We start from the raw sequence: 18,954 nt of genomic DNA, 5'->3' as shown, positions 1-18,954 counted from the left end.
TAGCACATTCAAGAAGCTGTTGTGGAGTTGTGACACACGGAACACTTTACTGTGTGTTCCTCATTACAAAATACTTCCAACGGCACGTGCTCTCAGCGCGTTCTTGTTATTATTTTGATCAGATGCAGAGGAAGAACAGGAAAGCTCTGCTAAGCTCCGGAAGCTCTGCTACTGTTTCGTTTTACAAGAAGTTTAATTTTTCTGCAGTTCAAAGAAAAGCAGAGACCTGAGGAAAACTTTGCAGAGCAGTAAATGGGAGATGATGGACAGAGATACCCCTTAAAAATGATTGCTCCAGGAGAAATCAGAAACTCTTCTCATTGAAGGAAACTCTACCAGTACCATCCCATCATTCACAAAGATTGGCTATGCTGGCTGGGTATCCTGAGAACTGGAACCCCAACATGTACAAAGGATGTTAGATGGGGGGTGGGGGGGATGATCAGGCAGGGGGAAAAAAATCTGCTTACATTCATATATACAGGCAATTATTCATAGAACAGAGATTTAAAAATTAGAATGACTCAGTCAGTTCCTCCAGTACACAGACAAGAATGGAGAAGAAAATGCCTTATATTCTTCTGCTACCCAGTTTGGTTTTCCTGGACAACTGTACTGGGGAGGAAGGGAAGTTTCAGCTCTTTGAGATGGGCCAGGTGAGGGAAAAGACAATGCAATGACTACATCAACTCTATTGTTGTAGAGCAGGGGTCTTCAAACTCGGCCCTTTTATGACTTGTGGACTTCAACTCCCAGAATTCCTCAGCCAGCATGCCTGGCTGAGGAATTCTGGGAGTTGAAGTCCAAAAGTCATATAAGGGTCAAGTTTGAAGACTCCTGTTGTAAGTATTATTATAATAGAATCTCAAAAGCCTGTCAGTTTCCCTCTGCCCCCCTCTTTGTAGTCCTCAACTTACCACAGTTCATTTAGTAACCATTCAAAGTTACAATGGTGCTGAAAAAAGTGACTTACAACCATTTTTCACAGTTGCAAGCTTTGTAGCTTCCCCATGATCGTGTGTTCAAAATTTAGATGCTTGGCAACTGGTTCCTATCCTATTTATGATTGTTGCTGTGTCCCAACGTCACGTGATCACCTTTTGCAACCTTCTGACAAGCAAAGTCAATGGGGCAGCCAGTTTCACTTAACAACCGGGATACTAACTTATCAGCTGCAGTGGTTCACTTAACAACTGTAAGGTCGTGGAATGGGGCAAAACTCATTTAACAAATGTCTCACTTAACAACAGAAATTTTGGGCTCAGTTGTGGTCATAAGTCAAGGACTATCAAAGTGAGATTGAATTTCTGTCTCAACACTTTTTCTTCCCAGGATTCAGTTGATATTTACTAAGCAGTTATTGCATTCGTTCCTCAAGGGTATCTCCATAGTCCACTACCAGTAAGTAAAAAAAGGTAAAGGTAAAGGTTCCCCGGCACATGCGTGCTAGTCGTTTCCAACTCTAGGGGCCGGTGCTCATCTCCGTTTCAAAGCCGAAGAGCCAGCGCTTGTCCGAGGACGTCTCCGTGGTCATGTGGCCGGCATGACTAGACGCCAAAGGCACACAGAACGCTGTTACCTTCCCACCGTAGTGGTCCCTATTTTTCTACTTGCATTTTTACGTGCTTTCGAACTGCTAGGTTGGCAGAAGCTGGGACGAGTAACAGGCGCTCACTCTGTTACGCGGCACTCGGGATTCAACCCGCCAAACTGCCGACCGTCTGATCGACAAGCTCAGCATCCTAACACACTGAGCCACCGCGTCCCTACCAGTAAGTGGGCATCCCTAAATGCAGTGAATCTATTCAAAGAAGGCTCAGCTCTCATAACACTCATAAGTGCTAAGTTCTTATCCTGGAAATTTGGTATACAAGGCAATGCTTTAATCCCTGAGGTTTAACTGCATAACTCATTTATACATTACCTCCCTGGTGATTGTAGGCAGGCACACATTTGGACCTAGAAAGCAAAAATAACCTTGCTCCCTTCCTTAAAAATAACCGGACTGGTTCAGGACAGGGCTCCATTTGTCTAGGCCTTGGTTGGTCACCACTTAAACATCGTCAACTCTGTATGACGGTAGAAGAGCTGCATCCAGTAAACAAAAGAAGTTGGCAACTCTGGTCAGTCAAGCAAGCAAGTGTCCTTCATTACCGACCATTTCTGGGTCTTATTATGCCCTCTTAACTTGGCTTTCCTAGATTTTGCATCTCAGGTGGACTCCTAGTCCCAACCTGATTGCAGCGTTATAGGACTAGAAGTCAAGAGCGCCAATGTGGAGAAAGCCTATTTTGGAATTAGCTGCGGGGGGACTGAAGAAAATCAGAGCAGCTTGAATGAGTGAGCCAATTTGAGCAAGTCCCAGGTTTTTCTTCCTATTCAGCCTTTCCTCTGCTTGCTTCCCCAGCTGAGATTCAATTTGCTGCACCCTAGCAGTTCTTTATTGAGCCCACGTAAAAGCTCGGGCCAGCCTTCACTCATAGGTTCCCCCTCCTTGCCTACAAAATGCCGAGACAGGATGAGGCGTGCCAGGCACTGGGCGAGGCAGATCCCAGTGCACCAACCAAGACCTGCCCGCCTTGGTGGATATTCCTTCCCTCAGGTGGTTGGTTGGGTTGGGTAGGGAAGGCCATGGAATGCAGCTCGACTGCTCTGGGGTGTGCAGGGAGCCGGCCTTGACACGCGCCCCCAGCTGCTTGGCTCGTGGCTCCCTCACGCCAGGACTCGTGGGCCCCACCTCTCCCCTTTAACCCTGTAGTCGCCAGATCCTACTACCAATCCCTGGGTTTCACAGCTAGTTATCATGGGATTTTTGCATAAATACCACCCCCCATCCAGAGCAGCCCTTTCTTCCCATTTACATAGGGAGATTAAACACTAAAGCAGGACTAGCTTGATTAAAATCTGTCAATGGATAGCCTTAGGTCAGCTGCTGGCTCTCAGCCCCTTAAACTCAAAATAGAGATAACAAGGTATCTGCTTAATAGACTGCCCCCATCTCAAGGATGCTTATGCAGGTGTACATAAAATAGAACTATGGACATTCATATGTGTAAAAACGCAAATCTGGAAATGTATATTATATAATGGACATAAACGCAGAGCATCCCATCAAACTGGGAAAGATTGGCCAGCTTACAACCAGAGCCTCCTTGTTGGGAAGGGCTATCAATTTTCTCTCCCCCAGCTCCAAATTAAAGCCCCCCAACCCACCCCCCAGACACATGGCTATCTAGTCCTTGTCTGAACACATCCCAAGAAGGCGAGTCGACCATCACCACAACCCCGGGTAATTAATTCCATGGTGAACCTATTCACAATGTTAGGCTGTCTTCTAATTGAAATCCTTTATTCCATGTCCTGCCCTCTGGAACAAGAGAGAACAGGTCTTATTTTTCTTCCCTGTGACATCTTTTGCTTTTAACTATGTAAAGAATGCTTTCTATTCCCCTCTCAGTCCTCTCTGCTCAAGGGTTAGCGTATCCAGCTCCCTCAATCTTGCTTCACTTCATTTCTCGTTCTGCGGTCACTTATGTAAGGCACCAAACCAGGCTGTAGACGAGCAGAATAAAATGAAAATATTTGCTGCCTGTGGTGCTGCTCGAGGCTGTCTGAATTCTGCATTGCCTTCCTCTGTAGCTAAATCACACTGCTAACTCATACTAAGTTTGAAATTAATTGGGCTACTCAGTGGTGTTTCAGAAGACACAAGTACTAAGGAGAAATTTTCTGACAGTGAGAACAATTAACCAGTGGAACAACCTGCCTCCAGAAGCTGTGAATGCTCCCACACTGGAAGTTTTTAAGAAGAGACTGGACAGCCATTTGTCTGAAATGGTATACGGTTTCCTACCTGAGCAGGGGGTTGGACTGGATGACCTCCAAGGTCCCTTCCAACATCATCATCATCATCATCATCATCATCATCATCATCATCATCATTAAGAACGTTTGGGAAGCATCCCTCAGACTTAAATTCATTCTTTCCAGGAACCACAGAAAAATGTGAATTACATAGGCAGTTGGGAAGAGGACAATAATTTGAGATTTTTTTTTCACAAGTACCATTATGAAACCGGATAGTCCTCACAAACAAAAACACAGACACACAGAACACAAGATTTTGCTTTCTCACTGAAGAACCTGCATTTGTCACTGTTAAAATTCATGTTGCTATTTTCACTCCGTTTCTCCAACTGATCAAATTCTTGTGAAACTGAGTTTTGCCTTCTAGTGTATGAGTTACTCCACCCATTTGCAGACATGGCAAACTTTTCCTCCACCTCTTTCTCTTCTAGGCTGTGTTCTTTGTTCGCTCAGCAAACCAGACGTTCCTTTTGGATGAGCAAATTCGAAGCATCGCCTTAGAATTATTTGCCTTTCAACTAAATTAGGCAGCCTTTCAGGCAAAGGGATAAAGTGCTGTGCAAAGGAGAACCCTTGAGCAGCGTAATGCACACCAGGCTTTGCTGCACATCAGGATTTGCTGGGAGAGATTTAAGCTACCGCATCTGAAGCACTGTTAAATTCTAAAATAGGATTTTCCAACCTTGTGCCTTTCACATGTACCGGATTTAAGTTCCCAGGATGCTCAGTTAGCATGACAAGCTACAATCCATCTAGAGAATTATTGAATTGGTTGAAGTCCAACACGTTTGGGGAGCATCAAATTGGGAAAGTTTTCTTTATCCGAGCTTCTCCAAAATCAATTTAGGCAGTTTCTCCAAGCATCCTCCATTCCCATAAGGCCTCTGTCCGCTTCTTATTCCAAACTCTCCCACATCCCTTGACTTCGGAAATAAACATGTGCACACATGCATACATGCATTTGCATAACCAAATGCACACATGCATGCGGATAACCACATGCATACAGGTGTGAGAATGCGTGCACACATACACACACACACGCACACACACACATTGCTTGTTGCCCAATCCAACTGAAGATGCATGAATGTTTGCTTATTACCCAGATTTCATGTCAATTTTAAAGAGAAACTATAGCTTGTGCCAGAAAGCTTTCCAGAATGTAATCCAGGTCGAACTAAGAATCCTCTCATCTTTCTCCCACTCTGCAAGCCCCTTGACATTCTTATGCATGAAAATCCTGAATAACAACTCTCTCATTTCTTGACTTATACCACCAGTAAGGTATCCTTCCAACCAGCAGCTTCGCTTCTTTCCACCAGTCTTCTCAAGGGTCTTGGGGGCAGGGGAAGTAAAGGAGCCGCCCCCCCCTCCAAATTCAAAATGGAGGTTAGTGTTTGAAATAATCGTGTGAACCAGTCCATTTGATTAGTTGATTAATGACTCTTGAATTCTTCAAAAGAGCCCACTCTTCCTACTTATCCTTCATAAAAAGAAAGCAATATTTTTAAAAAATGAAATTTAGTTACTGCAAAATTATTCCATTATATTCTGTTTTATTGGTGTATAAGTAAAAAAAAATAAAAATAAAAAAAGTCTAGATTAGCAAGTCTTCCCCAAAAATAATAGAGCTTGTCTGGGAGTTCCTTTCTTCTCTTTGTTCCTGTCAGCAGTGAACTTCTAAATGCAGATCATTCCTCTGAAATTGATCACATGTTCCCTAATAGAGCCAATATTTCCTACTCCTTTTGGACCCCCACCATGCCTGCCTCTGCCTTTTACTTCCATTCCAAATCTGCCCTGTCCCCCCCCTACACACACACACACACACACACACACACACACACACACACACACAGCCCGCAAGGGAATGGCACAATCCAGGCACACGCACATGCCCGGAGGGGGCTAACAGGCTTGGAGAGGCGTGTGTCGAGCCTGTTGCGACTGGCCAACTGAAGCCCCACCCGCTTCAGAGGCACACTCCAGAAGTTCAAGAAGGGAAGTGCCATGAGCTGCAAGAGTGTGACTTTTGTGAAAGAACAACCTGCAGGGTCCAGGCAGTTGGTCATCCCTTCCCTTCTCTGAAGAAAGGAGACACTTTCAATGCAGGAAGGGTTTGAGGAAAGAGAGAGAAGGAAGGATTTAGGGCTGACATTCCCCAGGTCCCTGCTTCCTGAGCATAAGAAGGCCTGAAACTTTTAGATTCCGGGGACCACCTCCTTGATACCCCCATTCTACAGCAGAGTTAATATTGTTTGCAATTGTCTGGGGTCAGCATCTATCCCCTGTGGACAGTCCCTTCATCCAGCAGTGATGGCCTTGGCTGATTTTCATTACACCACAGGGATCAGCAGTGGATTCAAAGTCTATATTTTGGAAGGTGAGTATTTGAAAAGCTTTTTTTTTTCTTTTTTTGCCCCACCTTCTTCTGTGGTGCTTGGCGATTTTCAGGCTTTGATTGTTTAGTTCAGGATTGAACTGGCATCTGCTCAGGGCCCAAAAATTGCTATTGGGGAGGGGTGTGAGAGACTTTTATTAATTGAAAAGTAAGAGCCATCAGAATCTGTCAGTTCCAATGTCCAGCCTTCTCCTTAATTCCCGGAGGGCACTGGGGGGTAGAATGATTCAAGCGTGTGTGCGTTTCACTGAATCTGGGTGATCCAGTCCTGAGGATCAATCAGATCAGGAAAGTCCAGTTTGAATGGGAAGAGCTTCTTTGCAGCAGCTGCGTTACTCCTGCACAAGACAGTTTGACAATCTCCTGAGGGCATGAAAATTCATTCATGAGGCTCCAGTTGACCATAGGCCTTCTTGGACCTGCACTCTGCCTGTCTCCTTCCACCAAAGCAACCAAACCCCTCTCACTCCATTATGTCTTTTTTTTTGTTCACCCTCTAAGCTGAAATAATCAGCCTTGGAGATGCAGCAGCCTCAACTGCATAATCCAAATTCTAATGTGTTTGCTTTTGTTAATACTGATTTATTTTCAACCTCATTGTCTTTACTTTTGGATCTCCAACCTCTTTGTCACCTCGCTGTTGTAATCAGTCCCATGGGTTGCCTTGTGCACGGCTAACATTTGAATTGGAAGCTCGTTGAGCGAGAACAGGTAATGCTATATTTAGCAGAAAGAAAGAAGTGTTTTCCCTAAGGAATTTATTTTTAAATTGGAAGAATTTGCTTAAATTCCTTAAGATATGACCATGAAATCAGATGAATTGGGGGTGGGGGTTTCCTGTGTAAAACTTCCTTTTGATATGGGTTGAGAAGGTGTTAATAATTTAAATTCAGAGTGGTCTTTCTTCGCTGTTGCTGTGGTTTTTATTTACCCTTAATGAAAACAATGATTCTGGGGATCCTCGTTGTGGAATGAAAGCACTCGGATGTTGCATCTGTAGAAGGGAAACCAAGTATTGAAGAATTCCACCATTCAAATCATCCACAAGCCAGCACCGCCAAGTGAAGATCTTGTAGTACACCATGTTTTGTGTGTGGACTTCAACCTCTATGGCTACAAAGGGCTCTTCCAAAATTACTCTTTTTCTTTCTCCAAATTTCAACCAACCAAGGCCCCTAATTCTTTGAAACAAAGGAAATCTGGCTCGCAAATTGGCCAAAGTTCACTGTTAATTAGCAAATCCCAGATGCAAAAATGCAGGTCCTGATGTGCCTCTTATAAATGTGTGTCAAACGCCATACCAAACCTGTCTGAACAGGAGTCATTCGTCACAGCAATTATGCCACCTACTTTAATAAGGGCAGAAGAGTTCAGCTTAAACATCTTCCCGGAGGGGCAATTTAGAAATTCAGGGAAAGTGTATGCCTCAGCCTGCCAAGAAATGCATTAGATCTCCTTAGCATGCAGGTGAGGAAGGCTACCTGCTTGAACAAACCAAGGGTTACACCAGTGGACTATGTCCAAACAAACAAGGAAGAACCAGGAGGGATCAATTAAGAACTTTTCTGCTGTTCCGTATGTATGCTACATGTCATGCAAACCTATAACATCTGTGTTTATGACTCATCTCCAGTCCTTTGGATGCCATAGCAATGTGGAGTTCTGCAATTCCGATGCCATGTATTCAAACTGCGCATGCTGCATGCCCACCCTGGGCAATGTTGCTGGTTAATGTGGCAAAATCATGACATTTCTCCCAATGTGTTATTTCAGTCAGTCTGACAATATTGCCTATATCAGAGAGAAGTATTTAGGTGATCTTGGCTGATCCATGAAAGCTAACCGAGCTGGTTGGTATTTGGATGGGAGACCAAAAGGAAATCCCAAGATTATAGACTGGACTGGGAAATCAGAAAAAAAACATTGTGAATGAAGGCAATAGTGAATTACAGTACTTACATACTATAGCAAGAAAATTACACGGATATGCTCATACAGTCATATCATAATAATCTTATACCATACCATACCATAGCACAGCAATCCCAAACTTTGCGGCTTGGTAGGCTGGTTGGGAGGAAAGAAGGGATCCGAGCTATGTGAGCGGCAGGCTGGTGCACACGCACATGCAACTCCACTAGTGTGAGCAGTGGGCTGGCATGCCTGTCCACGTACACCAGCCCACCTCTCAAGAGGCCTGGTTTTGAATAAGCCACAGTCCAGCAATAGGCCACAATCTGGGGGTTGGGGACCCCTGCCGTAACACACCATAGTGTTATCATTGTTAGATACTGGGAGCAGGGCAGAAAAGTTGGAAAAATCATGTCTTGCCTAATTCTACACAAATCAAAGACATGATTTGAACTCTGGAGGGGATAGAATTTCTAGTTCACAGCTGGAACTTGAGCTGAGTTTAAACTAACAGGGAATATGGAAAAAGTCTCAACTGAATTAAAGATAGATGCCCTCTGGATGAAAACGGGGACCTGTGAATCAGCCTGGTGTAGTCTGGCCCTTGCAACATTGTCAGGGAGCTTAGTAAAGGTGATGGCAATCATCCTTGATTGTCTAAGATAGCCTCTACAAAGAAGGGGGGGGGGGAATCTATGACAGTTTTATGAAATGTCTATTCCAGAAATAATAGGACCTCTGAGAATAGAGACGGGCGGTACATTAGGAATAGCATCCTGCCATGGCACAAGCTGACATTTTTTGTTTCCCGCACACCCAGTTCAACACCTAATGTCAAAAGCAATAAATGCCAAAAAAGTACTTGCTTTCCTTTGACAGGAACTGAAATGAAATAATATCCATTTGTTAGTTTTGACACCATTTCATTCTCCAGTGCTGCTTGGGAAATCAAATGTTTCAGGGGAAGGCTTTTTCTATGCAGCTGCCTGCTTCAAATTCCCCAAGGTCCACGTGAACCTGTTTTCCCATTGTTTCCCTATTATTTTCTCTTACTGGAAAAAAATAATAATAATGAAAGAGAAAAAGGTGTTGCTGAAAGGCTTTTTTCTAATATATATGTATTTCTTGATATGGTAAAAATACAAGAGAAAAATAATAACTGCAAGAGAATAATGAATAAAGGAATAACGAATGAATAATGAAAGAGAAAAAAGTAGAGTTCTGAAAGTTTTTTTCCTGTGATATTGATGTGTGTGTGTGTGTGTGTGTGTGTGTGTGTGTGTGTATAGGGACGCGGTGGCTCAGTGGGTTAGGATGCTGAGCTTGTCGATCAGAAGATCGGCAGTTTGGCAGGTCGAATCCCGAGTGCTGCATAACAGAGTGAGTGCCTGTTACTCGTCCCAGCTTCTGCCAACCTAGCAGTTCGAAAGCACGTAAAAATGCAAGTAGAAAAATAGGGACCACTACGGTGGGAAGGTAACGGCGTTCCGTGTGCCTTTGGCGTCTAGTCATGCCGGCCACATGACTACGGAGACGTCCTCAGACAAGCGCTGGCTCTTCGGCTTTGAAACGGAGATGAGCACCAACCCCTAGAGTTGGAAACGACTAGCACGCATGTGCGGGGGAACCTTTACCTTTAATATATATATATAAAATACAAGAGAAAAATAATAACTGAAGAAGACTCTCCTATCTGGAAGAACCCACAAATCTTTAACCTATTTTTTTAAAGCCATAATATATCAGTGCCAAACATGGTCCTTTCAAACAATGGGTGACATTCGTATCATCAACGGAAGGTTTAAAAACACAACCCAGAATCTCCAATTTAACGCTTGCTTGCAGCCTTCTCTAGTACTGAAATACAGTGGTATCCCCCCCCAGCCCACCCCAAACCCCCACCACGTTTTCTCCACTTTTCTCAGTTGCCATCCTGTTTCCTCTTGCCAGGCCACTCTTCCTTTGAGAACCAGCAGAGGTTCCACCCGCTCCCACCCTACCGGCTGCCCACGTGTCCCATCAAGCGCAAGGCCAGCCTTGACGGGAGAAGAATTCCTGAGGGTCAGAAGGCATCCAAAGCCAGACGATTGTCATGCCTGCCTGTTGCCAAGTGAGTATACTTAGTTGCCCAGTAGGGGGCAGTGCAGCCCTAGGAGAAAATCCGCCCCAGGGACTGAATCTTGGCATTCAAGTCCCAAACGTGCTTTTTCGGAGCAACCATGACCTGGATGATGAGAATCTCCGTAGATACTTTACCCCGAAGAATGACAAGCCTTTGGGGAAGCTTGGGGGTTCTGTTCTATTTTCTGTGTATAACGATCCTGCAAGGTAGCTGAGCAGTATCACTTCTATATTGCATAAGAGCAGTGCTTTTTTTGTAAAAGAAAAAGGTGCCGGAACTCACACATGTCCTACAACCCGCCTTGCCTACACTACAAGCTTCCATCCAAAAAAGGTGCAAGAACTCCGTTCTGAGCGTTCTATGAGAAAAAAAGCCCTGCATAAGAGGACAAAGAGGAGGGACTTGATGCAATATGTGCCTTTGATTATAAGGGGTGGGGGAGAGAACACCATAGGAGGAAAAATACATAAAGAAGCATACCCAGGGCTTTTTTTCACATAGAACGCTCAGAACGGAGTTCCGGCACCTTTTTTGGATGGAACCTTGTAGGGTAGGCAAGGCAGGTTGTATGACATGTGTGAGTTCCGGCACCTTTTTCTTTTACAAAAAAAGCACTGAGCATACCTATTTTGAGAGTTGCCTATTGGAGTTTGCAAAAACAGTACAAAATTTAGGGCAAAAATGTTCTGACTTATAGCTCAGCTTTTCACCCAAGCATTGAAATCTCCTATTGGGAACGCAATTTTACTCTGTGTTTATTTTCTATCACCTAGAAACTTTTTCCACCTATAGCAGCATTAACTCTGGGGAGGTCTCTCTCATCCTCTTAAATGAAGACACACGGAGGTGCTCCTCAACTTGTTACCACAATGGAGCCCCAAATTAATGTTGCTAAGTGAGAAATTTGTTAAGTGAGTTTTGCCCAGTTTTACCTTTTTTTTGCCACGTTTGTTAAGTGAATCGTGGCAGTTGTTAATTAATAACACAGTTGTTAAGTGAATCTGGTTTCCCCATTGACTTTGCTTGTCAGAAGGTTGCCAAAGGGACACTGAAACCGGCCATAAAGATGAGTCAGCTGTCAAGCATCCAAATGTAAATCACGTGACCCTGGGGATGCTGCAGAAGTCATAAGAGTTAAAATGGTTTTAAGTCACTTTTTTCAGTGGCATTGTAACTTCAAATGGTCACTAAATGAACTGTTGAAAGTCGAGAACGAGCTGCACTCCGTTTTATGCCAGTCGCATCACAACCTGCCAACGGACGGCCGTGTCATTTCAAGCTGCTTCCGGCTCCTCAGGGCAGTTGGGTTCCCGCTAATCTGATATAATTTTCTTCTCCTTCCTCAAAGAGAAACTCCTGTTTTAAGAGGATTCCTTCTTTAGGCCAGGGGTGTCAAACTCAATTTCATTGAGGGCTGCATCAGCATTGCAGTTGCCCTCAGGGGGCCGGGTGGGTGTGGCCAGGGTGGGCGTGGCCTACTGGGTGGGCGTGGCTAGAGTGCATATGGCCTACTGGGTGGGCATGGCCAGCTCTACATGGTTCGCATCAAGGGTGCCTATGAGGGCCTGGGCAGAAGTGGGACAGATCTGAGGGTCTCTGGCAGAAGGAGGGTCTCTGGGCCAGGGCCAAGGCAGTGGGTGCCGTTCCCTCACTGTTTCCAGGATGGCTTCGCGGGCCGCATGAAACTACTTCGCGGGCCGCATCCGACCCCCGGGCCTTGTGTTTGACGTGTCTGCTTTAGGCAGTGACTTCAGACCTGGCTTTGTTCTAGTTTTTCCGTTTATCTGAAAAGCAGAATTTCTGGAGAAGCCCTAGAAAAAGTCCAAATGGTGGGTTTCCAGATGTCAGCTAGAAAGTTTCTCACCCTCTCCTTCACTCCATAGCTCCTAGGGTGGATAAGTGCCAGTGAATAAATTCCCCTGTGAACATGTCTCCAAACAGTGAGTCAAAGTCCATGCATCCTTTCAGAAAAAAACAGAACCGGGTTGAAGGTATTCTTTGCCCAAAGGACCCACTTTAGCAAACCTGACATTATTTTCTTTTTCTCCCCCCAAAAAAGTTTAAAATTCTAGTGTCCAATTGATATATGGCCCTTGTCTAGAGCCAAATGTTTCCAATTTAATAACATTCCAGTTTAAATGGCACACTGTGAATTTTAAATCCGGTTGCACTGGGTGAGTCATTAATCTCTAAACTTCAATTTCTCATGAATAATATAAAAGATTAAAATATGTAGTCTATCTTAGATCCATTTCACTTCTGTTTATATTAAATTAATGGGGGGGAAACCCTGAAAGAGACCGACCAGTTGGATATGAGCCATGTTTTAAGCTGGAAAACTATTCTGGGAACTGATTCAAAGACTGAGGGGCTTATCCTATTATAAGGTAGAAGAGCACACCTTGAAATTCCACAGCCTATCTAAAAATGCCATAAATAGATGCTTTCTTAAGGTGACACAAGAAAGAACATGATTAAATGTATTAAATATTAAATCAAATTGAATATTTGTCCTGGTCCGGTCCACTTTTTTGGACCTAGCTACCTTCCTTACAAGGGACGCGGTGGCTCAGTGAGTTAGGACGCTGAGCTTGTCGATCAGAAGGTCGGCAGTTTGGCGGGTCCAATCCTGAGTGCCGCGTAACAGAGTGAGCGCCTGTTACTCGTCCCAGCTTCTGCCAACCTAGCAGTTCGAAAGCACGTAAAAATGCAAGTAGAAAAATAGGGACCACTACGGTGGGAAGGTAACAGCGTTCCGTGCGCCTTTGGCGTCTAGTCATGCCGGCCACATGACCACGGAGACGTCCTCAGACAAGCGCTGGCTCTTCGGCTATGAAACGGAGATGAGCACCGGCCCCTAGAGTCGGAAACGACTAGCATGCATGTGCGGGGGAACCTTTACCTTTACCTTTTTTACCTTTCTTACCTTTGGGACCACCACATCAAGTGCAGAAGATGGTGTAATATCCACACACACAACGCAGAGGTCTACATCCATACATTATAGACCTCTTCCTTTTTCTAGAAGTTACATTCCAAAAATATATACAGTAAATCATCCCTGGAACAAAGATCAGGCCATTACTGGAAGGAGCTGGGAGTGGTGTAAGAGAGGAAACAGGCCTTTCTGTTTTGAATATCATCCCTATCTCTGTTTTAAAAGGTAGCAATTGTATCAAAGCACCGAGCCATAATCTAAGGTCTCTTGTCCCTGATTTCTGATGCACAAAGGTAACCTATCCTATCTTGTGTCTGAAATAATAAACTGAGGTGTCTTCCCTCCACATTTTTGTTTATCTACTTATTAGTACTGTTTTGATAAATAACTCAAGGCAATGAACATACCTAATGTTCTGTCCTCCTCCTATTTTCTCCCCAACAACAACCCTGTGAGGTGGGCTGGACTGAAAGAAAGGAGTTGGCCCAAAATCATCCAGTGGCCTTTCATACCTAGGGTAGGATTAGAACTCAGTAGCTCCTGGCATCTAGCCAGGTTCCTTAACCACTAGGCAACCTTGGCTCTTTTATGACTCATGGACTTCGACAGCTATGCCGACTCAGGAATTCTGGGAGTTGAAGTCCATGAGTCATAAAAGAGCCAAGGTTGCCTACCCCTGCAGTAGACCAAATATTTTATCTTCACTGGGGTAAGGTGTGGTGCTACATCAAAGAGAAGTCTTTCCCGCGGCTGTTGGAGGAAAGACTTCTCTTTAATCTACCAACGTTAAGCTGCATGATGAGGCCTCCTTGGTGTTAGACTTTGCACTCTGCACATGGCTCAGAAGCACTTTATTACTACTACTCAAGGGATGAGACAGACCCTAAAGTCACAGAACAGACTTTCTACACCGTTCTCCGAACCGATCTGATACCGTTTTGCATTATAGGTTCTAAAAACCCGTTAATCATCTCCGTTGTACCCCTCCATCATTTCCGGAACTGTCCCGGTTGCAATCACCCTTCCCTCTGAGTTTGGATTCTGTGCGGGGGGGGGGCCTATGGGAAAGATGCAATTAATCCAGTTGTGTGAAGCCTAGACAACCTCCCTGCCAATGGGTGACAGTTTCTGTGTGTGTTTCTCTCTCTTCCTCTCCAGCTCTCTGGAGCGGGTGGCACCTCCTGCAGCCATCCCCGTGGCCCCCATTGCCGTGTCCTGCGTCTCCACTTCCAGCACTGCTGCTTGCAGGGATTCCCGGGGGCTTCTCCCCTCCTGTGCACAGAAACGCCCCCCAAGAAAGACTCTCTCGGAGCCCGCCCTCACAGTCGCCCAGCTGCAGCAGGTAAGTCGGCTCAGTGCCCTCCCCCCTTTCTTTTTTTTGCACCCCCTCCTCTTCTGACCCCTCACGTCCTTCTCTGCCTCGACCTTTCAGATGCGACCGTCGGTCATCACCTGTGCCCCGCGTCGGAGCTGCCCGGAGGCGCCGCCAAGTCCCAGCTCCCCGGTAAGTCTCTTCCCGTTTCCCCACTCGCGCTTCCTTTCCTTTCAAGACCGACCGCGTCTCCTTTACCGACTGGGAGTTCCCTCCCTGCAAAGGGACTGGGAAAGAGGCATCTCTGGTGGGGACGGCTGGGGCAGTTTGGTTGCCGAGCACTTGAATTGCGATCACTAGACAGCTGAGATGCTACGAGGGCTGCCACCACGAGGACTTTCACAAGTCCCCCCCCTCACCCAGCACTGTTGTGACTTTGCACAAAGGGTTGTTCAGCAAGGACTGCCTGTAATCACCAAATCTTGCAACTTCTCGGCTTAAGACCACAACTGAGCCCAAAATTTCTCTTGTGAAGTGAGACATTTGTTAAGCGAGTTTCGCCCTGCTTTACGACCTTTTGGCCACCGTTGTTAAGTGAATCACTGCACTTCATAAGCCAGCAACCCGGTTGTTGAGAGAATCTGGCTTCCCCCCCCCCATTGACATTGCTGGTCAGAAGGTCGCAAAGGCTGATCACATGACCTCGGGACACAGCAATGGTCAGAAGTACGAACCGGTTGCCACGCGTCTGAATTCTGATTACGTGACTGTGGGGGATTGTTGGGGGCAATTAAGCTGACTTTGTAATAATGCCGCTTGGGGGTGTGTGTGTGAAAGCCCTAATAAGCAGGCATATACATAGAATGAAGGCTACTGCTAAGCTTGTAAGCCGCCCTGAGTCTTCGGAGAAGGGCGGGATATAAATGGAATTAAAATAAAATAAAATAAATAAAAATGCTACAAAGGTCCTAAAACGGTGAAAAACGGTCATAAGTCACGTTTTTCAGGGCCATTGTAACGTTGAACATTCACTAAATGAACTGTTGTAAGTTTGAGGACTACCTGTATATCCCTCCTTGTAGTTCAGTGGATTAAGGGGGCATCTGGTATTTGCCTGACTTCCAAAAGTTGCCTCTTGTTCTGGACTGGGGAAAAAAAAATGTTTCAGCCCCTTTTAACGACAGCAACAGCACTTAAGACTTATATACCACTTCATCAATCTTTTCAGCACTCTCTGAGCAGTCGGAAGATTGCTGAGTCTTTAAACCACTTACCTTCTGCCTAGATTACACTTCTTGCATATCCTGGGGGTCCTTGTCTTACAACCATTTGTTTAGTGACCATTCAAAGTTACAACAGCACTGAAAAGTCACTCATGACCGTTTTCCACACTCGTGACTGCTGCAGCATCCCCCATGGTCAGATGATCGAAATTTGGACGCTTGGCATCCGGGATGCATTTATTTATTTTTATTTATTTATTTTAATCCCATTTATATCCCGCCCTTCTCCGAAGACTCAGGGCGGCTTACAAGCTTAGCAGTAGCCTTCATTCTATGTATATGCCTGCTTATTAGGGCTTTCACACACACCCCAAGCGGCATTATTACAAAGTCAGCTTATTGCCCCCAACAATCTGACGGTCGCAGTGTCCCCCCGGGGTCACATGATCAACTTTGGCATCCTTCTGAGAAGCAAAGTCAGTCGGGAAGCCAGATTTGTATAACAACTGGGTTACTAACTTAGTAACTGCAGTGATTCACTTTACAACTGCAACAAGCCAGGTCATAAAGTGGGGCGAAACTCGCTTAACTATCTTGCTTAGCAGCAGAAGCTTTGGCCTCAGCCTTGATTGTAAGATGAGGACTATCTGTATCCATCAATTTCATCTTTCTCGTTGGGGAGTCCTCGGTGCTCTCTGAGCGTGGTTGTTTGTTTATAGACGTTTCGCAACCAGACTAGGTAGTACCTTCAGTGCTAGAAGGGAGTGGGATTTGTTTTGTTTATACACAGTACCTTGCCCTGTCGGCGCCGTTTTCTCCTTGGACATTTCTTGATTGTTCAGAGAGGAGGATCTACCAAAGATCTCTTTGATAGGTCCATGAACAAAGAGCAAACCCCACTCCCTGGAGTTTCTGGGTTGAGACAGCGCTTAAGATCACTGAAGTCAGAAAGAGCCATCCCTCAGCAATATTAAGAGTCAAGGACCATGTACTTGACCGATCCATTTTTAGAGATCAGAGGAGGAAGGAAGGGGGAAAGAGGACATTTAGAAAAGAGGATGTGGAACCATGGCCCTCCCACTGACACTGCAACACGTAATGCACTACTGGCCAGACTGGCTACAGCGGCTGATAACTGGACTTCAGATTGACCCAGGATAGATGTAATCTTAAATAAATGAAACCAGAAGTCAAGGTTTCCCAACTAACCTATTTCCCTTTCTCCCTAGCTCTCCCCAGCCAAGCAGAAGAACAACCTGACCTCCAATTCTCCTCGCTCTCCAAGACTTTGTCCGTGCAACACCAGCATCTCGGCATCATTCCCTAGAGCAGCATCTCCCAAGCAGACAATCAAAGAGGCAGACAGGAATCTCTAACCTAGCTTGTGATAGCCTAGTCGTTGCCCTTGGCCTGGGGGGGGGAGGGTCCTCTTTTACCCCTGAAGCAGCCCATCCTTCTTAGGACTGGGCCCCAAAATCATGCTCACTTCTTCCCTTTTTTTTATTAAAGAGTTTTACAAAAAAAAAATTTATAATACATATCCCCAAAACCCACCCACCCCAACTTCTTCCCTTTTTTGTATCTTGGTAGCCTACTCTGTTCCTACACCCTAAACCTGGCTTGGGGATCTTGGTGGTAGCTGCATTCCTGACTCTAAATCCTTTAAATATGTGAAAGCTCCCCTCGAAATAGAGAATTGCCTTGCTAATCTCCACGGGTGAACAATCTTCTAGTTCAGCATTTTGGTTCCAGTAAAAACCAGCCATATGCCTCGCAACAGGCAAGAGATGACATTCTTTGTCCTTGCCAAGTGGTGCTTGGGTATACCTTTATATACTAAGGCCCATTTCATCACTGTCTCTACCAGTGCTTTTCGGCTTTAAGATGTGTGGATCTGAGTCTCCAAATTCCTCCAGCCATCATTAATGTTGCCAAGTTTGAGAAATCCTTTCCTATACCAATAGTCATCTCAGAATCCTTTGGGAGTGAAAATAACATCCTCCAAGTAGAAAGAAGGGGATTTAGGAGTCAAAGAAAAACCTCGGTCTAAGGAGGAGAAGACAGATCGAGCCCAATAATAACTGAACACAATCATGATCCAGGAACATCAGAAAGAGGAAACTGGAGGATGTGAAATGGGGTTTCCTAGAAGAAGGAAACAGCATGGCTATCTGGAACCTAGCACATTTTCTTGCAGATCCTACCTGTTATAGCAATCATCCATCAAAGAATCATAGCAGTGTGCATGGTGTCAGCGTATGTCATGTGTCATGTGCAGGCTAATAGTACAGATAGTCGTCAACTTACAACAGTGACCGTTCAATGGTACTGAAAAAAGTGACATGACCATTTTTTACACTTATGACCATTGCAGCATCCCCACGCTCATGTGATTTACATTTGGAAGCTGGGCAACTGGTTCACAATTATGACGGTCACAGTGTCCCAGGGTCATGTGATCAGCTTTCGCGGCCTTCTGACAAGCAAAGTCAATGGGGAAAGCCAGATTCACTTAACAACGGTTTTACTAATTTAAAAACTGCAGTAATTCCCTTAACAACTGTGGCAAGAAAGGTCAAATGGGGCAAAACTCACTTAACAAATTTCTCACTTAGCAACATACATTTTGGGTTTGTTGCGGTCGTTTGTGGAGGACCCCCTGTAATGAAGTAGAAACAGTATAGCAGGTGCAAATTGTTCTCACAGGTTGCACTTGCAAGCGAATTCTTATTTTCTCCCATACACATGCACTCCGATGGGGAAATCTTTAGAACAAAACAGATGATGATTTGCAAAGAAATACTGGAAAGAGGAAACTGTGGTTGACCTAGCAATGCCTGGAGAATCGGAAACTGCAAGTAACCTCTTACACTGGAAGAGTCAGATGAGGAACTCCCACAGCCTAGAAACTGGAGAGCAGTTTCCCTGCCTATACGTACCTACCTACATCTATCCTATTTGTAATTCATGAATGTCAATAAAGTAGTATTTAACTGTGTCTATGTGCAAATGGGTGGGAGGTTGTGGTGAGGGTAGAACACCATTTTCTTGAGGCTTGCTATCATACTCCACAAATAATCATTAAAAAACCCCAACTAACACGGGAGGGGAAAAAAGTTCTTAAATTATTTTCCATGGAACTGTTTTTTCATTATTTGTTTATCTGGCCAAGTGTTG

General features: G+C 44.9%; 1 protein-coding gene across 1 annotated transcript; it reads left to right on the top strand.

Annotated features, from left to right (window-relative positions):
• Positions 1-5,881: 5,881 nt before the first annotated feature.
• Positions 5,882-17,180, top strand: LOC310637022 (uncharacterized protein). Its single transcript, XM_083357274.1, has 5 exons — positions 5,882-6,253; positions 10,133-10,292; positions 14,401-14,584; positions 14,675-14,746; positions 17,007-17,180. Exons 1-5 carry the CDS (start codon positions 6,187-6,189, stop codon positions 17,151-17,153), a joined length of 630 nt encoding a protein of 209 aa, XP_083213400.1. The 5' UTR covers positions 5,882-6,186; the 3' UTR covers positions 17,154-17,180.
• The last annotated feature ends 1,774 nt before the right edge of the window (positions 17,181-18,954 follow it).

This window comes from Vipera ursinii (assembly GCF_947247035.1).
Source record: "Vipera ursinii genome assembly, chromosome: 2".
NCBI lineage: Eukaryota > Metazoa > Chordata > Lepidosauria > Squamata > Viperidae > Vipera > Vipera ursinii.
Note: the sequence above shows the minus strand (reverse complement) of the source record. Positions and strands in the feature narration are given on the sequence as shown.